The sequence below is a fragment of the Phocoena sinus genome, chromosome 12 (genome assembly GCF_008692025.1).
Source record: "Phocoena sinus isolate mPhoSin1 chromosome 12, mPhoSin1.pri, whole genome shotgun sequence".
NCBI lineage: Eukaryota > Metazoa > Chordata > Mammalia > Artiodactyla > Phocoenidae > Phocoena > Phocoena sinus.
In genome coordinates this window covers 14,239,251-14,263,199 of record NC_045774.1, presented here as the reverse complement: position 1 = coordinate 14,263,199, position 23,949 = coordinate 14,239,251, and the positions used below count along the sequence as shown (strand labels likewise).

The window sequence follows — 23,949 nt, the reverse complement described above, 5'->3', positions numbered from 1 at the left end:
GTGGGTTTGGTTAACGAGGTGGAGGAATATTATGTTTCAGTTGGAAACACATCCCTAGAATGCCAAAACGTTTATTCCAAAGTCTGGTTTCCTGGTGCAATCAGAGGCAAGGCAACAGTGTGTCTGTTCAGAGACTGGGGGCTGGGGCCAGCAAGGCATCGGATCCAAGTGTATCCCAGAAGGCTTTTATTGTTAAATTATATTCTTCAGGAAAAACCGCCCGTGTCACATTCTGTAAACTTGATATCTACGCACTTTTGACTGGCATCCTATTTTAGCGTAAGCCTATGATTTACAGCAAGCCTGCTTTCCCTTCTTGCCTAGGATGGCAGCAGAAAACATGGGGCACTTCCTAGGCTTGAAGTATAAGGAGCAAAAAGGGCTGGAGTTTTGCTTCTCCCCAGTCATGCTGACTTGAGTGTGCCACCTTTCTCCCCAGGAGCAGACAGCAAGCCTCTCCTCACTCCCCACGGCCATTCATCCATCTCTGTGCAGCAGCCCAGTTGCTGTGCCTGCCGGGAGGGGCTGCCAAGTGCCCTGCCTACTGGCTGCTTCCCGATTCCCTGCCGTTCCACATACAAACACAGCCCCACACGCTCTGCCTTGCTCACACACAGAGCCACAGGCACATGTGAGCACATTCTTCCCTTCATTCTCACTGTCTCAGCCCTTGACTTCTACAAGCCCATGGAACGTTTCTGGAAAGACGCTCTTGATCCAGCAGGGTAGGATTGTTTTGATTTCTCTTTGTAGCTTTAGCATTTTGAGAAAGCAACTTACCTTTCTGGCCAGTGTCTGTATCCTAGCAGGGAGACGAGGATTTGCTGTTTTCCATGGGTTTATGTGCGCATCTCCTTCTGCTTTCAGGACTTGTAAGGTTCTTTGTGTAATTTACATATAATTCGGCAGGTTCAGATTTTTAAGAGCCCTCTGAAGTGCTTTTGCATGGGTTTTAGAAAGACATTTGAAAATTGAAAGTGTGATTTACCGAAACGAAGTCATCTGTAAAAAAATTGCTTTGGAAAGTAATGGTTGCTGGCCATAAAGAGAAATATCTGTGATTCACCTAATGTGTTTTTAACCCTTTCTTTGCTTGCAATCTATAGTTACTGTTGCTGAGCTCAATTTTGGCTTCATACTAAATCAGCTGCATCTGCGTATTACCCCCAAATGGTCTGTCTGTTCTTGTAAGAATCAGGTAAAATGTGTGCTTATTAGTATAAAGATACCCCAAAATATTACTGTCAGTAATATCATCCTTGTCATTTCTATATGACACAAACATTTTGTCAAGTATTCTGTCAGGTGTTTGGTATAGCAGTTAAAGCAAAGTATCTGATGGTCATACCAGAGTTCATTAGGCTGGGGCAAAGGAAGTTTATCAAAAAGTATAAACTGTCCAAGATTATAGGTGCACAATATATTGACCATATCTTTTTAATATATACTTATATATACAATTATATACTATATAGTATGTAGTAGTATATATTATGTTTTATATATATATATATATATATATATATAAAATGTACTTGAGCGTGTTTACTTTTTAATTCAATACAAAACTTTTTTCTATTTCTCTTTCAATCTGGATATTTGATTCTGCATATCCTAGTCCAAGTGAACCAAGAAGGTCCAATCATAGGATGAAAGAACAGAAATGTATCATTGCCTTTTAAAATTTGTTGGTTAGACCAACAGTGTAACCTGATTGCCAAAGATTTGATTAATGACCTGAGGTTATTTTTTTTTATGGTAAGGTCACGTTTCATATTCAGTTTTCTGAAGTTTTGGTTGCATAATCAGTGGAAGGCATGAAGACCCATGTCCGCCTAACGGAAGGTTTTTGTAAATCGTCATTCACATTAGAATTCCTATTGGGAGCAAGTACAGTACTGTGGTCCAGCACAAGCAGACGAGTCGGGCTGGGAGAATCTCAGAAGGTCGTGGCTGGAGGGGACCACTTTGGGAGAATTTTGAAGATGTGAGGTCGGGCAGCGCTCTCCTGCTGCAAAGCGCGGCTCTTCCTATATGTACACCTTGAATCTCCACCCCCTTCCCCCCAGATGCCTCCCATCAGTCCCGGCAGCTGCTAAATATAGCTGTCTGCATATTCAACCGCATACCCCACTCTATCTGCCGTATCTCGGTTACAGAGTGGTCCTCCCCAGGGTCATTCTATGTACACACTACATATTTCCAGCCAACGAGGAGCGTGAATCAAACAGTAAGAGAGACAAACAGAGATAGATTGGAGCCTGGCACGGGGCACATAAGGTAGCACGTTAGAGAAAGCCGGCCCCTGGATTAGTCTTCCGAGTTTGTTTTAAACCCCGTCTTCTCTGGGCCACCTTTAGGAGATCCCTCGGCTCCCCCGCCCTCCTGCAGTGAAATTCAGCCTCTATCGAGCAGCGACAAGTAAAGTAAAGTTCAGGGAAGCTGCTCTTTGGGATCGCTCCAAAACGAGCTGCGCCTGGAGTGATGTTTAAGCCAACGTCAGGGCAAGGCAACAGCCCCTGGCCGGCTTCCAGCACCTCTGTAATGCATACGAGCTCGGGAGACCGGTACTTAAAGTTGGAGACCCGAGCCCGGGAGTTGGAGGAGCGCGCTCGCGCCGGGCTGCACTTGCTCGCATCCGGCCGGCCCGCTCCATCGGACGGGCCCGCTCCCAGGGCAGGGCCGGAGCTCGCGTCGCGGCGGGACATGCGCTGCGCCGCCTCTAACCGCGGGCTGTGCTCTTCTTCCAGGTGGCCGGTCGGCTGCTGAGCCCTCTGCCGCGGGGGGAGACGGTTTGCGCCTTGCCCGCGGCCACTGACCATGACCATGACCCTGCACACCAAAGCGTCTGGCATGGCCCTGCTGCACCAGATCCAAGCCAACGAGCTGGAGCCCCTGAACCGCCCGCAGCTCAAGATCCCCCTGGAGCGGCCCCTGAGCGAGGTGTACGTGGACAGCAGCAAGCCCGCCGTGTACAACTACCCCGAGGGCGCCGCGTACGACTTCAACGCCGCGGCCGCCGCCTCCGCGCCCGTCTACGGCCAGTCGGGCCTCGCCTATGGCCCAGGGTCCGAGGCGGCCGCGTTCGGCGCCAGCGGCCTGGGGGGTTTCCCGCCGCTCAACAGCGTGTCTCCGAGCCCGCTGGTGCTCCTGCACCCGCCGCCGCAGCTCTCGCCCTTCCTGCATCCCCACGGCCAACAGGTGCCCTATTACCTGGAGAACGAGCCGAGCGGCTATGCGGTGCGCGAGGCCGGCCCTCCCGCCTTCTACAGGTACCCGCGCCGCCCGCCGCGCCACGTCGGGGTGGCCGCCGCGCGCACGGCGGCGGGAGGGAGCGGGGGGCAAGGGGCCGCGCCGCTGGGAGCTCGCGGGGCCCGCAGGCCGCGGGGCCGGGCGCCCAGCAACCCGGCCGCCGCCGGAACCGCGGACGCGCGACCCGAGGGCTAGCGCGCGGCCCGGCCCAGGGTCACGCGGGGATCTCGCGTTCTAGAGTCAAGTTCTCTGGCCTGGCGGCTTAAAAAAAAAAAGCAACATTCTGTTCTCCACGCCCCCCCCCGCCCCCAGTGTCTGCGTGAGATGCAGATCCGAAACCCCGTGTGCTTCCTAACTAAACAAATATTGGAAAACTGTGCAAAGCAGAGGTTATTAGCGTGTGTGTGTGTGTGGGAAACACCCCAGAGCAAATAAACACAAGGTGCTCTGAGTCCCTAGAAAATGTCCCGCTTTGGTATTTAAGGCTGAAGGTGTCTAGGGCTAGCGGAGCTCAGAATTTTATTTATTTATATTATTAGTATTATTTTACAATTTTGTTTTAATGTGCTTGCAAAATTAACTTTCTCCTAGAATTTCGGGGTGGAAATATGAACGCTATGATGATGGTGATGATAATGATGGTGAAGGTGATTCCCTTGGGAAGCGATTCCTAGACTGCTTTCCTCGCCCTCCCCGTCCCACCTTGGAGGGCTGTAGGATCGACTTGCGCTGCTCAGAGGAGTAATAGAGTTCAATGGCTCTTAAGGAGTTTCTGATTTCTGAGTTACCCGGCTGAGTCCGTGTCAGGGCAGACAGAAGACTTCTGACAGCCAGAGATTTATACGTGTCCTGTGGGTTTAACACATGCCACATCGAAGCACGAGTGCTTTGAAATACTTTCCTGACAGCTAAGTTTCATTTCTGGCCTACCAGGGAGGAGAATGCCCCAGGACTGGGGAGCAGGGTTTCAGCCCAGTTCTGTGCTTTTCCTTCAAGGGAGAAGAAGCAGTTGGTAGTTTGGGGCACTTTTGTGACTTAAGAGGCAAATGTTTTGTGTCCTTATTTATTTTTGCTTGTAGAGATTATACTTTCCTTCTCCCCTCTTCCTCCCATTTTCCTTTTGACAGCGTCTCCCTTCTCTTCGTGATGGACTTGAGGAAGGCGTAGGCAGGTGGTCCGGGTGAATACCTGTGCCCTAGGTGCTGCTGGGAGGCCTCAGGGCACCCACGTGGCTGGGTGCTGAGTTAGGCACTGCCTGACTGTACACTGGTGCCTGGACTCGCCTTCCACTTTCACCCAGATCTTTCTGTATAGCAGGCTGTGGACCGATTTTCCATTCAGTGTTCTATATCGACAGATATTTGTAGCAGAAGAAATAGGAGGAAGGTGTAGGGTGGCCCCAGAGGATTGTGAAGGCAGACTCTTGGGGTATCTGAACATACTCCGCATCCTTCAGCCCCTCAAAGGACTTTAGAACATCCCACAGCCATGCAGGTCCAGCCTGAGTTATTCCTCAGAAGACAAACAATGAACAAAACTTTAAAAGGTTGGCATCTATCACGTTAATTTAACTTGTTTTAATTCAGGGTTAAAATGGAAAACAAAAAAGAATTTATTCTGCCCACTTTTAAAAAAAAAAAGTGTTAGAACAAAGTATAACGATTAAGTCTAACTCAAACCTTTTAAATTCCTTGTTGTGAAGGAAGGCAGTGGTATGATGTGAATTCCATAACCTTACGGTAGACTCCAGAAACTATTTTCTTTTCCATTTAATTTTCAGTTCTTTTATTGCAAATTAATGCCACTGAATTTCAATGGGCACTAATGAGGCTGCTTCTCAGTGGATTATTTACTGCCTTGCTGATAATTACAAAGTGAGCATGGTCAAATAAAGAGGGGAATCACGTTTTATTCAAAATTGTTCATCATCTCAGTGGCAAATAATAGCGCTATAACATGCCCCATCTTAAACTTTTTGCATTAGATGATATTCAGATACTTTTAGAATAATAAAAAAAATATGGAACTTAAAAAAAATAAGGTAAAAAACTCATACACATGGGATTCTGTGTGGAAATTCAGTTTTAGAATAATTTTTTTTCCTTTGTCATTTATTTACCATAACATCCTGTCTTTTTTGTTTGAATTCTGCCTTTATTACCCAGGGAGGAAAAGAAGGCTCTGTGAAATAGAGTTATTTCAAATAGACAGATGTTACTTAATATTTTTCCCCCTCTCAGTTTTGCTGTTTGACTCTGGGTAAAAAGAACTGATTAGATTCTTTTAGGAACCTCTAATTTTCTTCAGTAGTTACCAAAAGTTTTGGGGGCCAAAAGCAATGTTTTCAAACTGCTTGTCATGACCCAGAGGATCACCAAATTAGTTTAGTGAGTCTAGAACATTTTTTTTAAAGGCATAAAATAGAAAAGAATATAATAGAAAATAGCTGAATGGGTAATATCTAATAAGGGAAGGTTTTATTTCCTGAAAATTTGTTTTAATTATACATGCTTGTTTGTGCTGGCTGTGATTAAAAATGTATTTCTTACATGGTTTGAGGTAAAGAAGTTTGAAAGCTACTGACCTGAAGTGTTATGGTCAGTAGAAAACAAAAAGTTTAGTTAAGTGGCTGGTTGTTTTATCGACACAAATCAAAAAGCAGTTTTGATTGTCTTTATTTTATTTTTCTCTTACAAATTAGCTGGTGACTTTGGGTCAGATAGATTAAGCTTTATTACTTCTGGTTCTTAACTTTTCCATTTATACAATGCTACTGTGTGGATTGCCCACTTGAATGTCCCACAGGGATGTTCAGAGAATTTATGCGAAGTTCACATCATTTAACATTAAGATGCTCTGGGTATTTTCTTCTTTTGGCCACAATATGTAGCCTTATTTATGCATGAAGAAATGTAACAGATAAAACTGCCCTGGACATAGAGTAATGGGGAAAGATTGTCACATGTACCAACAAGTTGTTATTAAAAGGGAATAAATTTGTAAATAGGCAAGCTGTGACTCTGCAAAATATGTCTTACCTAAAATGTCATGATGAAGGCAAGTGGGAGTTATCTTATCCTGGGTCCTTAGCAAGTTCAAATATCTTAGGGAGTTTGGATAAAACTGAAGATGAAAATTAATTATATCCACTATGTTTTAAAAAATTCAAATGAGGTATTTAATACTCTGTGCTGATTTCAGTTTTATTACTCAATATTCTTAAAGGCTAAATATTGCCCACTTCTCCAAAAAACTTGACCAATATACAAACCTTTTGCATCAAAGCCAAAGCCCTAGTGATTTGTCTGCTGTCTGTATGCATATATTTAGTGTCTAGTTTGTGCATTGGTGAACACTTAGAACTATTTCTCAACTTTGAGCAAGGCTCACTTCTAGGGAGAGATTCGAATGGTTAATTTTCAAGTTTTGAGTAATTCTTTCTTTGTAGTTAGGTGATATCTCAGCACCCTTTTTTCCTGTTCTTACTTTTTTCAGTCATTTAAATTGTTACTGTTTACCTGACTCTTTGTGTTGGTCTAAGAATAGTTCAAGGAGCCACATATTGCCTGGGGAATGAGTATATTTTAGGTTGAAACGGAATCACATCTTCAAACCCCATTTCATTTTCACCTACTCTATGTGGCTTGTACGTGTTTTGTAAAAAGCCCCTGAAAGGTAATTGCCACTTATTCTAACCTTCTTTCTCACACTCCGGTAATTTGGATCTCTGGATTACTTTTGTGAATATAGTTAAGATGTGACATTCATAATTTGGGAAGATTCAGGTTCAGCATTTTGGTTTCTTATTATTTTAAGGATGTAAAAGACAGGGGTAAGAAATTGACAATGACAAGAACAATAGATATCAGGAAAAACTATAAAAGATGTCAAACTTTCCGATCATGATAAGACATTAGTACTTTTGTCAAGTGAGCTAGTATATGTGAAAGCAGTACATAAGCTATACAAGCCATCGCTATTTTATTATTTTATTCACATATTAATATTTGTTCTGGTGCTTTTGTAAGCTAAAAGAAAACTGCGGGGAAGAACTGATTTAAGCGATCAGGAGTTTCACCGCAAATATAGATTGATGATAATATGAACTCATTTTCTGTGGAAGCCAAATTTAAATAAAATCTTTATTACCATCTGCAACATTTGTTTGCAGTCTGGGTTATCATAAAGAACATCTATCTTATAGATACATTTTTTAAAAAAGTCAAAACCCCGATTACGTGATAATAGTTTTATGTAAGGAAATATATGAATTTTAATTCTATTTTTTCTAAAATTCATATTCAGCACAAAAATTATAAATCTAACTCCTCCCAGTGACTTCAGTATTATTTTTAATGTAACTTTAGAAGAACCCAGTAGAGAGGGCTAAGTGTGTTCCCTTCTTCTCTAGGACACATTGACTTGATAGAGGCAAATTGCTCATTTGGTTTAATTCCAAGTCTCAGTTTGCTTATCGAAGAAAGGAAAACAGAGTGGCCACAACTGTTTAGAACCCAAATTCATACTCCAGTAAAAGATGCTATATAAATCCCCAAAATACAGCTGCTTGAACACAAACCAGCCAAAGTGAAAGTGTAAAGGATTTCATGAAAGGAGGCAGTCCATCAAAATCATCCAGCAGTTTTATTTTATATTTTAAACTCTGCTGATGAATTGACAGATAACATCATTTTAAAAAGCGGTGTGTCTGAGCTGTCCCCTACTCCATCCCTAAAACATACCCTCACAGCGTCCTCTGAAATCTGAGGACTTAAGTGGGCTGGAGGTGAAGGGAAGCACCTTTATAATATTCTTGAGCTCATGAGAGAAGAAACCATGAATGCTGAGTTCTGCACATTAGAGAATATTAGTAGGAATTATGGGGGAACACTTTGCATTAATCAACAACACTTTTAATTATATGTACATGTTTAAACCCTATTAAAAATATGAAGGCTAGAAAGGCAACTGTTTTGGTCCCAAACGACAAAATTTTATATGGTGTAGCAAAGTGATAATTGAATAAGAAGGAGTAGGGTTGACTCTTGGAAGTATTATGGTGGTGTGATGGTGGAATCCACGATGACGGTGGCTGTGGCGGCAGAGAGAAGGAAGAGGAAGAGGGTGACGGTGATGTCAGTTATGATGCTAGCAGCAAGGAGGTGTCGAAGTCAGTTGGGGTAGTATTTCTGGATGCCTATTATGTAGCCTGGAGATATCTATCCAAACAGAAATGAAAAAATTTTAATGTACTTTACTCATTTTTGTGGAGTTATAATTTACATATATAGTCAAAATTTTCAATAATAGTACTATCAATAACATGAATACCATAAATCTATTAAGTACCTCCCATTGCTATACAGAAATTAAAAAAGAAAAATCCAAACATACCTGGATTTTTTTCTTTGTTTCTCCCCTGAACTTTTTAGAGGAACACATTGAGTTCTTAGTTTGTTCCCATAACATCTTCTCCTTTAATCAAGTGTGTCGTCTTTCATGAGATAGTAGGCGACTTTGTCTTTTCATTTTCTACTTTTTGAAGCTCCAGTGAATTAGGCTTGGGAAAATTATAGTAGATCAATGAAAGTTAATAAAGTTAATTAAGAAACGTTCAGGACTGGATATTTCCCAGTGAGCCCTCGATAAACTCAGCCAGGGTCCTTCTTTTTGAGGGTTCCCCCAAAGTTGTCACCTTCAAGACGGGCCAGTGACCTCTGAGGTTTCATGTTCAGATTCTCACCTTCGGCTTGGAAGCTACAGAGCTGTCTGGCCCGAAGGCTCCGCCTCTGTGGTTGTGGTCCCATTTCTAGCCTGCATCCCTCGCCCTCATTCCCCCGTTCCCAAACAGTGGCGAGTGCAGGGACCCAGCAGCCTTCATGTGTGCATGCCAGGCACTACTTACTGGGCAGTTTTCTTGGCAACTCGATTCACGATTCACTACTCTCACATAAAGACTTGGAATTTCTTTTAAGATCCTGAAAGTAAAAGAGAATTCTCTTTTAGTTTCCTGCAACTAAATAGTGTTAGAAATAGTAATTTTGGCATTGGCATCCTTTCTCTTTCCTCTGCTGATCTTTGTTTTGATAGTCCGTTCTCCTGTTTTCTTGTTTCTTCGCTTTATTTTCTACTGTTCTTCCCTTTAAACTCTTCTTGGCTTCTTTTCGGCTATCCAGCTTTCTTTTTTCTTCTCTGTGTTAGTCACTCCATCTGTGTAGTCCCACAGTTTTCCTCCCATCTTTTCTGGTTTATTTCTTTATTGACCTCTGTTGTCTGTTATTTTAATAAAATTTGGAACAGGGCTCATCAGAGTTCCTCCCTAGCCTGGGAAGGCCAGTGGTGTAAGAATATGCCTTAATAACCCATTCACTACGTTAAAAGTGGCATTAACCACAGTAAAAGTTTCAAAAATGATTTTTTCTCGTCTTTAAGGATAGACGCTTAACAATAATTCAGGGAGAAAATTTCACTTAGTGAAATTGCTTTCGTAGCTCATTCATTCATTCATTCATTTGGCTACGTTGTTCCAAAGTGTGTAGCTCATCAAAGGCATAGATGGAATATCAAAAAAATGTGTGTTTGTATTCCTGGCAGTTAACATATCAGTGTTAGCGCAGAGCAACCAGGAGTCTTACTGCATGAGTGGGTGAAATCCTAGGGCCACAGGCTTCTGCACGTCGATTTGGTATGGAGGTGACAAAAAGTGCAGCCTTTGCTGTGGTCTCCCAGTGGCCTACTTTTCAGGAATCTGGATCTACGTGAACTTACACCATGCATTTAAAACCGACTGTGATTTCCCACTTCGTCAACAAAAACATTCCTCTTTGAACAGTCGTAGGTACATCCATGATTCATTTTACTTACGTCATGAAGGTATTTTAAGTGGTTTTCTTTTGAAGATTTTTTTTGATGTGGGCCATTTTAAAATCTTTATTGAATTTATTACAGTATTGCTTCTGTGATATGTTTTGGGTTTTTGGCCACAAGGCATGTGGGATCTTAGCTCCCCGACCAGGGATTGAACCTGCAGCCCCTGCATTGGAAGGCAAAGTCTTCTGGACCGCCAGCGAAGTCCCTAGTTTTGGTTTTTTTTGTTGTTGTTGGTAAAACTTTCACTATACAACATTGTCAGAAACATAATTGATTTTAAGGGTGCTTTATGCTAACTTGGACTCCTGCTTTTTTTTGGGGGGGGAGTGGGGAAGACATATTTCTGCTGGATTATTTCAAGCACTTCAGAGAGAGAGAATGTACATTCTAATTTGAGTACAGGATACAATTTAGTTACAATGGGAAGGTATTTTCTTTAGTTATCTGACAAAACTTGAGAGGCCTCCAGAAGCCTCTTGGATTTCTAACAGGAGGAATCCCTGAGCACTGGTCCAAGCAGAAAGCCTGTGTTACACCACTGTATTTCTCTCAGCCCTCGGCAAAGTGCATGGCACACCAAGTCCCTAGAGGCCTGGTAGGCAGGAAGCACCAGTTACCCTGATTCCCTCTGGTCTCTTGCAGCGAGAAAGGCCAGTCAGGAAGAGACGTTTAGATGGGACTGGAAGAATGCGGGGAGTTTGCGAATACCCCTTTCTCAGGAATGAAAATGCAAAGGACTCCACTGGGCATTTCAAGTTCAGTGATTCCCAGTATTCACAGACCGCACTTTTATGAATTTGCATTTACTCGCTGACATTTTTGTAACCTTCGATCAGTACTCATCGCACTTTCTCAGTCATTCACAGTAGCACGGCCGTGCACAAAGTAGTGAAAAATTTGAGTCATCCAACATGCACGTTCCTAGCTGAGGTCAAATGAGGTGAGCTCTGCCTGCTTGTTTTATCTCTCAGACTGTAAACAAGTGTCCTGTTTGAGGTCCATTTAGTGCCACTTTGTTTGTGTGTTTTTTGCATTTTTGTCCTTTTCATTAGTGATTTTGCTGTTTAAAAAGCATAGTGCTGAAGTGCTGTCTAGTGTTCCTAAGTACAAGAATGCTGTGATGTGCCTTATGGAGAAAATACGCGTCAGATAAACTTCATTCAGCATGAGTTACAGCGCTGTTGGCCATGATTTTAATGTCAACAAGTCAACAACATATGTTAAATAAGATGTCTTTAAACAGAAACACACACACACACACACACACACACACACACACACACACACACACACATGAAGCAAGGCTGTGTATTGCTTGGTTCATAAAAATGTTACAACCACAGGCTCTCAGGAACCTAACCCTGTATTTATTTCCCCTAGGAGTGATGGTTTAGTATTCACTAATTCAGTGTTTGTGGCTTCTACTCTGTACTTCATAGAACGTAACTTGCAAGTAATAAGAATTGATTGTATATAATAAAGTGATGAAAGCACAGGTTTGGGAGACCAGCAGCTTGTTTCTTGACCCTTGCCCAGTTGTGATCTCTGGCTCAATGTGCCTCAGTTTACTCAATTGTAAAATGCCAATCAAAATACGACCTATGTCTTTTGGTTGTTGGGAGGATTTTTTTTTTTTTTTTTTTTTTTTTTTGCGGTACGCGGGCCTCTCACTGCTGTGGCCCCTCCCGTTGCGGAGCACAGGCTCCGGACGCGCAGGCCCAGCGGCCATGGCTCACGGACCCAGCCGTTCCGCGGCATGTGGGATCCTCCCGGACCGGGGCACGAACCCTTGTCCCCTGCATCGGCAGGCGGACTCTCAACCACTGCGCCACCAGGGAAGCCCTTGGGAGGATTAAACCCAACAACAAGGATTAAATTTCAGAGATGTCAAGGGCTGAAAACACACCCAGCACGTAGCCAGCCACAATTTTTTATTACTTCTTTAGAAAGGAATTGGCAACTCTACACTGAAGAAGGTGAATATGAGAGCTCTTTAAGAGTCTGGAATGTTTGTAACTTCCCTATATTTGTTTATTTTGCCTTCAAGGGATCAACTTTAATACCCTATTGTGATTAGAAGTTAAACTTTTCCAACCTAAAGGAAGCAGGAAGCTAGTATTTTTAGAAATGCTTAGCCTATGCCAGATACTGTGCGAGCAAAACAAAACAAAGCAACTGTAATAAACTCCAAATAAATAAAAAATAAATCAATCAATAAAAAAAGAGGGAAAGGCCTTAAGTATTCTGGACCGAAGCAACTCTAGAGAGGGAAGTAGTTGAAATTGACGGAAGCAGTCTACGGAGAAGCCATGTCGTACAAGGGCAAGGAGGGAATTTCTCTGTGATTCGGAAAGAAGGTCGCAGAGAGGGAAGAGGGATGGAAGCCAGCATTTATAGAGCATCTATAAAAGTGGATTTTCAACCTGGCTGCACATTAGAATCAAGGAGGATTTCAGAATCACCCAGATGATTAAAAAAACTACTGAGACCTGTGCCATATGTCGGCAGTTTGGATAACTGCCCTGGGGGTGAAGCGTGAATAAGCCATTAAGAGAACAAAACAAAACAACTCCATGGGCTTTTCTCCTGGGCAGTCCTCTGATTCGAAGTCTCCCAGCACTTCTGTACGTGTTATCACATTTAATCTTCCTGTACCTGTCTGTCACGGTGGCCCCAGGGTTTTGCTGTGTTCTGACCGCGAGGAAGACTGTTCATACCCAGGGCTGCCTGTTTTCCAAGTCTCCATTTCACTGAGCCTCTTGGGTTTCAGAAGCAGAGGGAGGAAGGAGTGCTGAGGAGAAAAATGACAGTAACGTTAATTTCTACTCATCTTTCCAAAATAAGGTATAAAGTAGGCGGTTGCATTGGATGTTGACTAGATACAAAGAAGGCAAATGGGAGAGTATGAGGTTGCAGACTTTTGCCACAGGATATGAAGGTGAAATTAGGAAACGACCGAAAACATGAATGCGAATACAGTTGACCCTTGAGCAACACAGGTTTGAGCTGCTTGGATCCACGCACAGGCAGATTTGTTTCAACATAGGTACTATAGTGCTACACGATATGCTGTTGGCTGAATCCACAGATGCAGAACTGGGGATACAGGAGGAACCACGGATATGGAGGCGGGCTATAAGATATACCAGGAATATTTTTAATTAAAGTACAGTTGATATACAGCATTATGCTCATTTCAGGTGTATATACTCGGATTTTTGATTGGGCTGAGGGTTGGTGCCCGTAATCCCCGTGTTCGTTCAAGAGCCAACTGTACACACCTATGCCGATTAGCGGGCATGATTTGGGTTTTTGGTAAAGGTTTAGATAATTGGAGGTCATTGAAATCCTTGAACCTTCCCCCCCAACAGGGTTCTCTTCTCTTTAGTTCTTCCGATCATTGCCACACACCAGACTCTAGCATTGTTGATACAGCCTCTATGTATCAGTACAATTGTTTGATTGAAGTGAGCATGGGACCCCTCTGATGTCCACACGATGTTCTAGGCCCTCCACCGTGAGGCACTATCAACCCACAGGCCCGGGGCTCTCTGGTTCTTTGTGTTTTGTGTCTGATGCTCAGCAGTTGTGATTGATGAAACCAAAGTTGCTTTTCCATAACGAGCCCAGCCCTCGTCTAAGGAGTCTGTGTTTAACATTAGAAAATGGCTAGCAAAGGTGTTAGGTGGCTGGTAGGCACATTCACAAGTTCTAGCGTTTCTGTGTTGAACAACTGTAGTTCAGAGAAATGCGGTACCAGGCATCTTCTTGCAGGTCTCAAAAACACAGAAAGATGCTCCTTCTTAAATGCCTTTCGTGTCCTTCCCTCTTTTCTCTGCACACAGCCAATTGTCTATTATTGCTGTAATAGTTCCTTACTGATTTTGAGTTTCAAACTCTAATTTTCCAGTTTACCTGAGCTTACTACCCAAAGTAGACATTTGATTGGGTCCTTCCTCTGTTTCAAAGCCTTCAGTGGCTTTTCACCTTCACAGAACAGATGCATATCCTATAGTGCCATGTTCAAAGCCCTTGTAATTTGATTCCAACTCATCATCTCCTGTCACTCTTGTTCAAAACCAAATTCAAGGGGCTTCCCTGGTGGCGCACAGGTTAAGAGTCCGCCTGCCGATGCAGGAGACATGGGTTCGAGCCCTGGTCCGGGAAGATCCCACATGCCGTGGAGCAGCTGAGCCCGTGTGCCACAACTGCTGAGCCTGTGCTCTGGGGCCCGCGAGCCACAACTACTGAAGTGCATGTGCTTAGAGCCCGTGCTCCACAACAAGAGAAGCCACCGCAATGAGAAGCCCGTGCACTGCAGCGAAGAGTAGCCCCTGCTTTCTGCAACTAGAGAAAGCCCACGCGCAACAACAAAGACCCAACACAGCCAAAAATAAATAAATTAAATAAATAAAAAAAAACAAATTTAAACGGGCACATTCCCACTTCCATTCTTCAGTCACCTCCATCTCTCACATAATATACCTTTCTTTCTTCTTGTCCCATCTGTGTTAGGCTGAGTCTGCCCAAAAGTCAAAGTTCAGTTCAAATGCCACCTCCACCAGTTCAGTTCAGATGCCACCTGGCATTCTTTCAGTGTTCATTGTTTTGGGTACCTGTATTGTGGAAATCACCATAGAATGCTTTTCATTATGGTTATGAATAGATTTGTCTCCCCCGTCTATTTAATTGTTACCAATTATTAATAACAGTAATGTTCATTCATATATTAACTCATTATTAATGAAATGATTGTTTCATTAATTTTATAGATTAATTTAGAGTAATTGTATACAGTTTATTAATTAATGTGTATATTCACTCAGTAAGTTTTATCAAATGTCAGTCATATGCTGAGTCCTGTTGTAGCTACAGAGATTGGACACCTTATGTGTCATTAAGTTGCTCATAGTTAAGTGAGGGAGCTGAAAAGTGTATAGACAATTGAAAACCAGTGGAATTAGAATGGTGATAGAGGAGGGACCCACTAGAGGCACTGAGGAGGGGCACTTAACCAGACAGAGGGCTCCCATCTACTGAGGCACAGACCCAGAAAGGTTTGATGGAGGTAGGATTTAGGCAGTCAGAGAAGGGTGGGTGAGGCTGTGAAGAGATGCTGAGTCTGATTTCCTGGTCCTCCCTAGAGTTCCAGCCCAGTTCCTTGGACAGAATGAATGCCTAATAATTTATAGAGCCAAATTGTTGAATTAACCAAAAAGAGTAAATTGTTACAAATAGGAGAAATAACTTTAATAATAGCAGTGGCTAGTATTTTTTGACCATAGTGCAGTAGGCACCTTGCTGTAAGCCTTAAATGGATGATCTTGTTGAATCCTTACATCAACCATAAGAGGCTGATACTGTTATTATTCCATTTTATGGGCAAAGAAACTAAGAGAGGGCAAGTGACTTGCCCAAGCTCACACAGCCAGTAATGGAGAAATAGGGAATCTAAATCTAGAAGGTGAACTCTGGAACTCCAGTTTTAACCTACTATATCATGCACAAAAATTGACAGGATGTCTTCTGTCACTGATTGATTTACTTGGCAGTTGGTTTAATTCCTTGTAATAGCTTTATATTTAGTTGTGACAATACTTTCATCTTAGACTACATCCCAAGACTGCTTCTTCTAGTTTTATGGGAAATGACTATCTTTATGATGCTTGCTAAAATCACGTTTAAACATGTTTCCATTTAGTAGGGGAACGTTTTCCCTTCTGATATCGGGAGGAGCCATTAAATAAAATCCTACATAGACTTCCCGATAGCAACCTTATGCATTTCTCTGAATGTGAAACCCACCCAAGAATTTAAAATCTGGACAGAATTATAGTATTCATTTGGTCCAAACCTCTCTTTACACAAATAAAATTATAAAATCAGAGTATTTTAAATCTAGGCGGGATCTTAGGCCTGATGGATTCCCACCTCTTTATTTTCTAATTGAAGCAATTGAAGTCTTGAGAGGGGAAGTGACTTCCCCAAAGTTCCCCAGCTGGTGCGGGCAGAGCCAGAGCTAGAACCTATGTCTGTCTCCAGCCCACCACTTCCTACCTAACAGATGGAGGTGTGACCAGCCTCTGTTCACTGAGGATGTCGGGGCCGTGCCCTCCTTGCTGTAGTTCTAGCATGTAGAGTAGAAGCTCAAGCAATGTGGAATGAAGGAACGCGTGTTGCTGATCACTACGAAACTACAGTGATGGCTAAAGTGAATGCACCAGCTATACCTGTCTAGACAGGCCATGAGTTCAACTGTTGTTTGGCCCCGTGAGAAGTTTTAACCTTGGTTTGACACTTCAGTTTTAAGAATCGGGGAGACTTATTTCCTATACTTAACGTTTAGATCATTTCCTCTCAGTTCTAATATCTATACAGTCAGCCCTCTGTATCCAAGGGTTCTGACTCCGAGGACTCAACCGCCCACGGAAAATATTGGGGGAAATAATTCCAGAAAGTTCCCAAAAACATAACTTGAATTTGCTGTGCATAGGCAACTATTTACTAGCATTTACATCGTATTCACAACCGTTTACGTTGTATTAGGTATTACAAATAATCTAGAGATGATTTAATGTATGTGGGAGGATGTGCATAGGTTATCTGCAAATACTATGCCATTTCATATAAGGGATTTGAGCATCCATGGATTTTAGGATTCTAGGCGGGAGTGGGGGGTGGGGAGTGTCCTGAAATCAATCCCCTTCGGATACCAAGGGACGACTCTATCTTGTTACTGTGTGTTTGGAGATTTCCTTTCTTGTTTTTCTTTTTTTTCCTCCTGGACGTAAAGGTTAGGAATTACCTTACTGGATTTCTCTGGAGACTTATCCTGATTCCTCTTAGATTTCTAAAGCAGTTGGATGCTGTTTTTATTCCATTATTACCAATGTGAAAATGGAACTTGCATTATTTCATAATAGATATTTCACCTTAGTATTGGCAAAATTAAAAAATAATTCAGTCTGTACTTGATCCAGCAGCCTCGTTACAATAGGCATTTTTTATAACAAGGTCCCATGTTGAAAATCATGTGTCTTCTTTTGGGCTAATCACTAAACCCAGTGTTGGCTGTATACTGTTTACTATTAACTTTTTCCCCTTGTAGTTTAATACTGTTCCAGGAAATGAAATGTAAGTTTAATAAGCATGGCAATTGATGGAACCGTATGTCCCAGGTATAATTAATGTTCCTGATAAATGTGTGAAAGAAGGGCATGGCTGATGGGTTATAACTGTACTAAACCAAGATGATTTGAAGCCACTTATTCTGTAGAAATTTATATTTATAGGCTAGGATTTATAATTAAACAAAACTATACTATTTTTTTGACTTTCATTTTTTTAATGAGTTAAAGAACTGTTAGAATTGTCCATTAAAATATATGAAAAGAATGTGTTAATAACCTTACAGTTAGTAATACTGTAAAGAGAGCGTGGAGGGACTAAATGCACTTTTATTAACATTTGATGACTTTTTTTCATGGAAAGGATGATTTTTATATGTGGGGAAGAACAACAGCTTGAAGTGGCAGAAGTTACTATAGATTTCTTGAGGTTGCCCTTCCCATTTCTTTTCTCTTTTGTGAAAAATTGTAGACCAAAACGTATTTTCTTCTGGTTGTAAAAATGGTATCAGTAGCCTCTCAGCAAAATGACTTTCACTAAGAAGTTGAAGACAAAACTTCCGTAGTGATATTTTGAGAGCTTTTGTCCCGCATTCTGCATTCTGGTGGTTCCTTGTAGCCCAGGGATGCTATTGATATATACAGAAAGGATGATTAGGTCAATAGTGGCTTTTTCTAAGTCAGTATTTCTCCTTGGAATATGATCATTTTAATATTCTCAAGGTATAGGCTAAGACTCTCTAATTGGATCTACAGGAAGGAGAGCAGCAGCTGGCGGATGGAAAGTGAGAATGATCAGTTAATTCAAGGCCACGTGCCTCATGGTGTGGTGCTAGATCGCACCTAGCATTGAGTGAGCTTCTCTTTGGTGATCTGAGCCGTGTGAATCAGAAGGCACATTAGTATTTTAAACTCCTATATAATTTTAGTAAATGAGCGAACATTAATTTAATGTGATATCCCATTGGCCCAATAGTTAATGCACCTTCAAAATTGCCTAATTTTGTCCAAAGCAGACTTCTGTCTCTTGACAAGAAAAGCATGGTTAAGCCTGTGGTGTAATCTTTCCCACTGTCCTGGACTCAACTCTGTCATTTCTGCCAGGCTCATGCATCTCTGTTGCCTTCTCTTAAAAGCATCATATTTAGGACTGCCCAGTAAAATAAAGGATGCTCAGGTACATTTGAATTTCAGATAAATAACAAAAAGCTCTTTTAGGATAACTATGTCCCATGTGATATTATACTAAAAGATTCTTTGTTGTTGATCTGAACTTCAACTTAACTGGGTATCTTGCATTTTTATTGGGTAAATCTGGTAGCCCCAGCCATATTGCCTGACTGTTTACTGAGCTTCATTTTTGAAGGCTGAAGGTTATGTTTTATGGCTCTCTCTTCCAGCTGGAACACAGATGTCCACCTGCCTTTTCCTACCAGGAAAGGAGGCACGCCGATGTGGAATCTGTACACTTAAACTTTTGTCACCGTTATTGATTATAATTAAGGACAGAGGTTTAGAGTAAATACAGAATGACATAGCTCTTCATTCTGTTACCTGAAAAGATAGGCAAAGTGCAAGGGAAAATATTACAATGTAATATTACAATATTATAATTCTATGTGAGGAGAAAATCAAAGAGTAAGGACCTAGTAAAAAGAGACCTGTCATCAGAACTCCTAGTTAGATAATTTTGTGAGTGAGTAATATACTGAGTGAACTTTTTTCTTGGTTGTTTGGGGGGAATTCTCTTATTTTTGCAGCATTCTGATTGATTTCAGAAAGTAGTTTAGAAAAATTATTCTCTGAAATGCTTTCTACAGCGTGAAAGATTTAGAAGAAAATGTACAGCTCCTATCTAGATAGAGCATTGAACAGATCTGCACTCCCCTTAACCATTTCTTCAGTTTTTAGCACGTTGGGGTGGCTGACTCCATACAGGAGAACTTGAGCTTGGCTGTGGTGGCTTGGGAGGTGGCGTGCTGCGTGAGGGGCCTCAATGCATGGCTGCAAACGGGCTTTCAGGGATGGTGTATGGCGCGGGGGACCTCCAATACATGGATACTAGGGGGTTTGTAAAGAAGTCAAGGCTAAGGGGTGAAATACGGAGCTGCCTGGGAGTCAGTGGGGTAAGTAATTGCTCCAACAGTCTTCTGAGTATAGGTCAGATAACCGTACGTGTGTAGTTTTCTAGAGGGAGATTCTCTGAAGTCTTTTTGGTGAGACCATGGGGAACAAAGTGTGAGTGAGAATTCCCAAGTCTTTGGAAACATTTCCTTTTACCCAGTCCTAACTCAAGGACATTGAAGAACTCCCAGAGCCACATGCCAAGGCATAGCTGGGGTTGGAGGGAGGGTTGGTGGGAGGAAGAGTTAGAACTCGGTTCTCAGATGCTTGGGAAACTTGTTGCTTGAGCTGGTGGCAACTGAGGCCACTGGCTAACAGCTGAGCGATTTTGCCGAAATGGATGTGAGCCAGGTTTGAACAGAGCACCGGGGACGGGAGGGTAGTAAATGGAAGTTTGGTTGGTTTGATTGTTTTCTGCTTCATAGCATGCTTATACCTTGCAGAACGACAGCAGAAGAGTCAGTATTTTATATAAGAGTATTTCAGCACGGAATAGAGCAAGTCATAAATACCACTTAAGGGTAATAACAATGTATACTATTGACTTCCCTGTGACCAAGGCCAAGTCTTGTAAGAAGACTGAGCAAGTGGAGTAGGGACTGGGAAATCTGAGCCCTTTTCCTCAGAGATTTCAGATTGCTTCTGACTGCACTGTCTAGACAGAACCATGAGAGGGTACTGTCTAGAAACCGGAGGAATCTCAAGAGGCTGCTGTCCAGAAATGAGAGGCAAGTCTGCAAATGCAAAGGCTACAACATGCCAGCCTGTGCTGGGAGGCCTGAGACACTGATGTGTCCAAAGTGTAGCAGAGCAGCTGTTTTCTTTTTTTTCTTCATTTCACAGTATTTATTAATTCAGCTTTCAAGATCAGATCATTTTAAAAATCATCTGAAAATTCTTCTCTAATAAATAACATTCCTCTAATTTACAACTGTTTTTTCAGGATACAGATGAATCAAGTCTTTTAAAAACAAATTCTGTCCGATCCTGGGTGGATTTTTAGAACGGATCCATTCTGGAGAGTCGCTCTGACCTCAGAAGCCCAGCCCTGACCTTCTTCTCAGCCAGGCGTCTGGGGGTGTCAGTAGTCTGAACTCCGTGTGGCAGCCCTCGCGGTGGTGAGGCTACAGCGCAGGCCTTTGGTGACCTGTCTGTATTCCTCGGGTTTGGTTTTCAGGAGTGTCAGGATGTTCTGGAGGGTGTGGGGTGGCGGCATGCCCAAGGGTGGACATTATGTGATCAGGTAGTCGGTGTCGGTGGCCAGCTGCTTGGTGGAGCGCAGGGCTGGCTCAGGGATCTGGAGGATGGATCTCCTGGCTGCTTGAGACTTAGCCTCTAGAAAACTTTGCTGCGTTAACTTTGCTGACTTGCTGGGTACCACACTGGACCGTTGGTCCAAGGAGTATTTGAAATCACTGTTTGCCAGTCTGGTTTAGAGTCACCAGTGCAGCCTGTCTGACATGCCCTTACTTCACCCTGTTGATGTCGTAGGACCCCCACCTAGGTTCACCAGATGGCTGACCCAGGTTGCCCTTTCATTCGTTCATTCATTCCACAGCTGATATTTATTGGCCATCTACTCTATGCCAGGCACTATGCTAGGCACTGGGAACAGACCAGTAAAGAAATCAGACCCATCAGGAAAGGTGCCATTAGGGAGGCAACACTTAAGCAAAGGTGTGAAATAGGGAAGGGCGTGAGAATATCTCAGTGAAGAGTATTTCAGGCCGAGGTCAGAGCAGTGAAAAGGCCCTGGGACAGGAGTGTGCCCTCTGTGTATGAGACAGGGAGGCTGGGATGACAGAGTGGAGCACCAAGTTGGAGGTGAGGACGGAGAGGAGTGTAGGCGTCAGAGTGAACAGGGCCTTTGCAGGTCATTGTCGGGTTGCTGGCTTTTACCCTGAATGAGTGGGAGATCCAACAGAGGGTTTTGAAGGGCGGAATGACCTGATCTGAGTTTTTATTGTGAAAGTTTGCAAACCTTGACAGACGTGCAATAGCATAACGACCCTTCATGTATTCATCACCCAGCTTTGGCAATTATATTTTATTTGTACATATTTCTGTATGCGTGTCTGAAGGATGGGGACTGTTTTTTTAAAAAAGCACAACTATACTATGATTAGCATATTTAAAAGTTAACAATATTTCTGTAAGTATCAAGAATTTGCATTGATTTATACTTTGAAGGTCAAGCTGTTGGGATTTCCTGAGAGTTTTGATGTAGCATGTGAGAGGAGTCAAGGATTAGACAGTAATTAAACTCCTTTTCAGTGTCATATATTTATTGGAACACTACTACGTATGTATTTCAAAATAGTTTTTAAAGATTAGCATCAGCATCTACCTTAAGGATTTTTAGTTTCTTTTTGTAAATGTTATCCAACGCCATCAATTCCCCAGCTAGAGAAAATGTTGGTATTGCTATTTTCAACTGTGGAAAAGTGGTACAGAGTTACTCACATGTTAAGTGACTTATTCTAAAGTCCCTTAGATGGTGGTTGAGAAAGTCCTGGTAAACGGGGAGTGACTTACCCAAACTTGAAATTTCTTTTGCTCTATTACCTGTTCTTCTCTAGAAGAAATTTGGGCTGGCAGTTGGACATATATTAGGATGGATTTACTAATCTCTCAAGGTATTTTTAATTATTCCAAGAGCTGTCATGCAGCTAGCTCCACGTAATTCAGGTGGGTTATTAAATTGAATTAATTTAAATGAAATCAAAAGATTAATTGGCTGCCTCCTATATATTACTAGATGTTGTTCACGAGGCTCCCACAGTCTAGTGGGCATGGAACCTGTGGAACCATCGTGGCAATCAGGGAGGCAGAGGGAACATGGCTATAAGGTATAGAGATAGCAGAGGGAAGAAGTGAGTCAGGATGCGATTAGGATTTCTCCCGGATCACAGGGGCTGGGCAAGGGTATTCTTAGCACAAAACAACATGAGCGAAGGCATGAGAAGAGCGAAGACATGAGAAGAGCAAAGGCATGAGAAGAGCGAAGGCATGAGAAGAAGAGCGAAGCCATGAGAAGAGTGAAGGCACGAGAAGAGTGAAGACATGGCAGGTTAGGAAGTGCACACAGATGGCTGCTGGAGTACGCGGTACCTGGAAGGTGGGTAAAGGAGCAGCAGGAGATGAGTCTGGAGAAAGTTGAGCTATTGCAGAGAGCGCTTTGCATATGTTACCCTAAGTCAAAGAGGTAACAGTAGCATGTCAAAACTCCAAAACTCCCCGCAAGTTCCAGAATCGCTGCCCCTGGTAGGGTGTCACACACACACCAACCCAATCTCATCTCGCCATGAGATCCACATAGTGTGCAACTCTGTGCTCCTAGTGTCTCCGGATGACATAATCTGCAATTGTCATTGCTACACCACAGAGCAATCTACTGTGTCTTCTCAGAAGTAAGCAAGATGTTTTTTTCTTTGTTGCATCAGCAGCAAAAGAATAGGTTGCTCTTTGAGCTTGCTTCCGATAGAGTGGATTGGAAAATCAAAGAGGGCTAACTCTGCAGGTTAGTTCTAACTTCCGCATGTAAGAGAGCTCTTGATACCTACCCGGAGGTATCAACATTTCTGGTCACTGATTATGGTGACGAATTTGGCCTTACTATCATTGAAGGTTCTGTGCAAAAGAACCTCTGTTCATTTTAAACCCTATCCAAATTGTATTCTATTCTGGAATCGTTCATTTGCTTCGGAGCCCTCTCCAGCCATGCGTGTTGACAGAGCAGAGCCTCAATAGATGAATTATGTCTCCTTTGTCTCTGATATCTCAGCTATATTTTCTTCTACCCAGCTTCCCACCTCAATCATTGTTAATAGAGCTCAGTGAACTAAGAATATGTCAAATATACAGATGTACGTCCCCCTCCCCGTTTCTTTGTTTATCTATTTCTTGTCTGTCTTCCCTCTATTTTTTTTTTTCTTCCTGTTTTCTCATGCCTCATATTAGTGAGAAGTGACATTTCTGTGGGCAAGCCACTTTGGCAGTTAGAAACACAGTGGCCATCACTGACAGCTCCTTCTGATGGAATGGGTGTTTGTCCCCTTTGATTGGTCATGGGACTGAGCGCTGAGCAGGCTTAAATGCAGTGCTAGGGCCTCTTACCAGCTCATCTTTTATACATTTTATTACTCTTGGGAAAGAAAGAGTTTTGAAAAATGGGCTGTGCGCTGGCGAGACCCACTGAAGAAATTCTAGCTGGTTATAGATGTTATTGTTGGTCAGAGGCATGGGTCAGAATCATGGTCACCCAGCATAAAGGCTGGAAAGCAATTTAGAAAACATAGTTGAGAATTCTCATTTGATGGAGAAGAAACTGAGGCCCAAAGAGATTGGTGACTTGCTTAAGCCATGCAGCTGTTATTGGCAGCTTTTTATCTAGAACCCAGGAGTTCTGACTCAGTGTAGAATTTTTCCACCACAATACCCTGCCTCCCTCGTTGAAGTTTATTACATTTGCAGTGAAGCTATCCCTAATGACGTACAGATTCCCAAAGAATTTTTTTAAGTAAAAATTTCCATTTGCAATTCTAGACATGTTTGTATGGTCTTTTTATGTGATGAT

The 23,949-nt window shown here is 42.6% G+C and overlaps 1 protein-coding gene across 1 annotated transcript in view; it reads left to right on the top strand.

Annotated features, from left to right (window-relative positions):
* Nucleotides 1-587: 587 nt before the first annotated feature.
* ESR1 (estrogen receptor 1) overlaps nucleotides 588-23,949 on the top strand; it is a 252,237-nt gene continuing 228,875 nt past the window's right edge. The window contains exons 1-2 of the mRNA XM_032651735.1: nucleotides 588-725; nucleotides 2,751-3,272. Of these exons, the coding sequence (XP_032507626.1) occupies nucleotides 2,821-3,272 (452 nt within the window). The 5' untranslated portion in view covers nucleotides 588-725; nucleotides 2,751-2,820. The remainder of the gene's footprint in view (nucleotides 726-2,750; nucleotides 3,273-23,949) is intronic.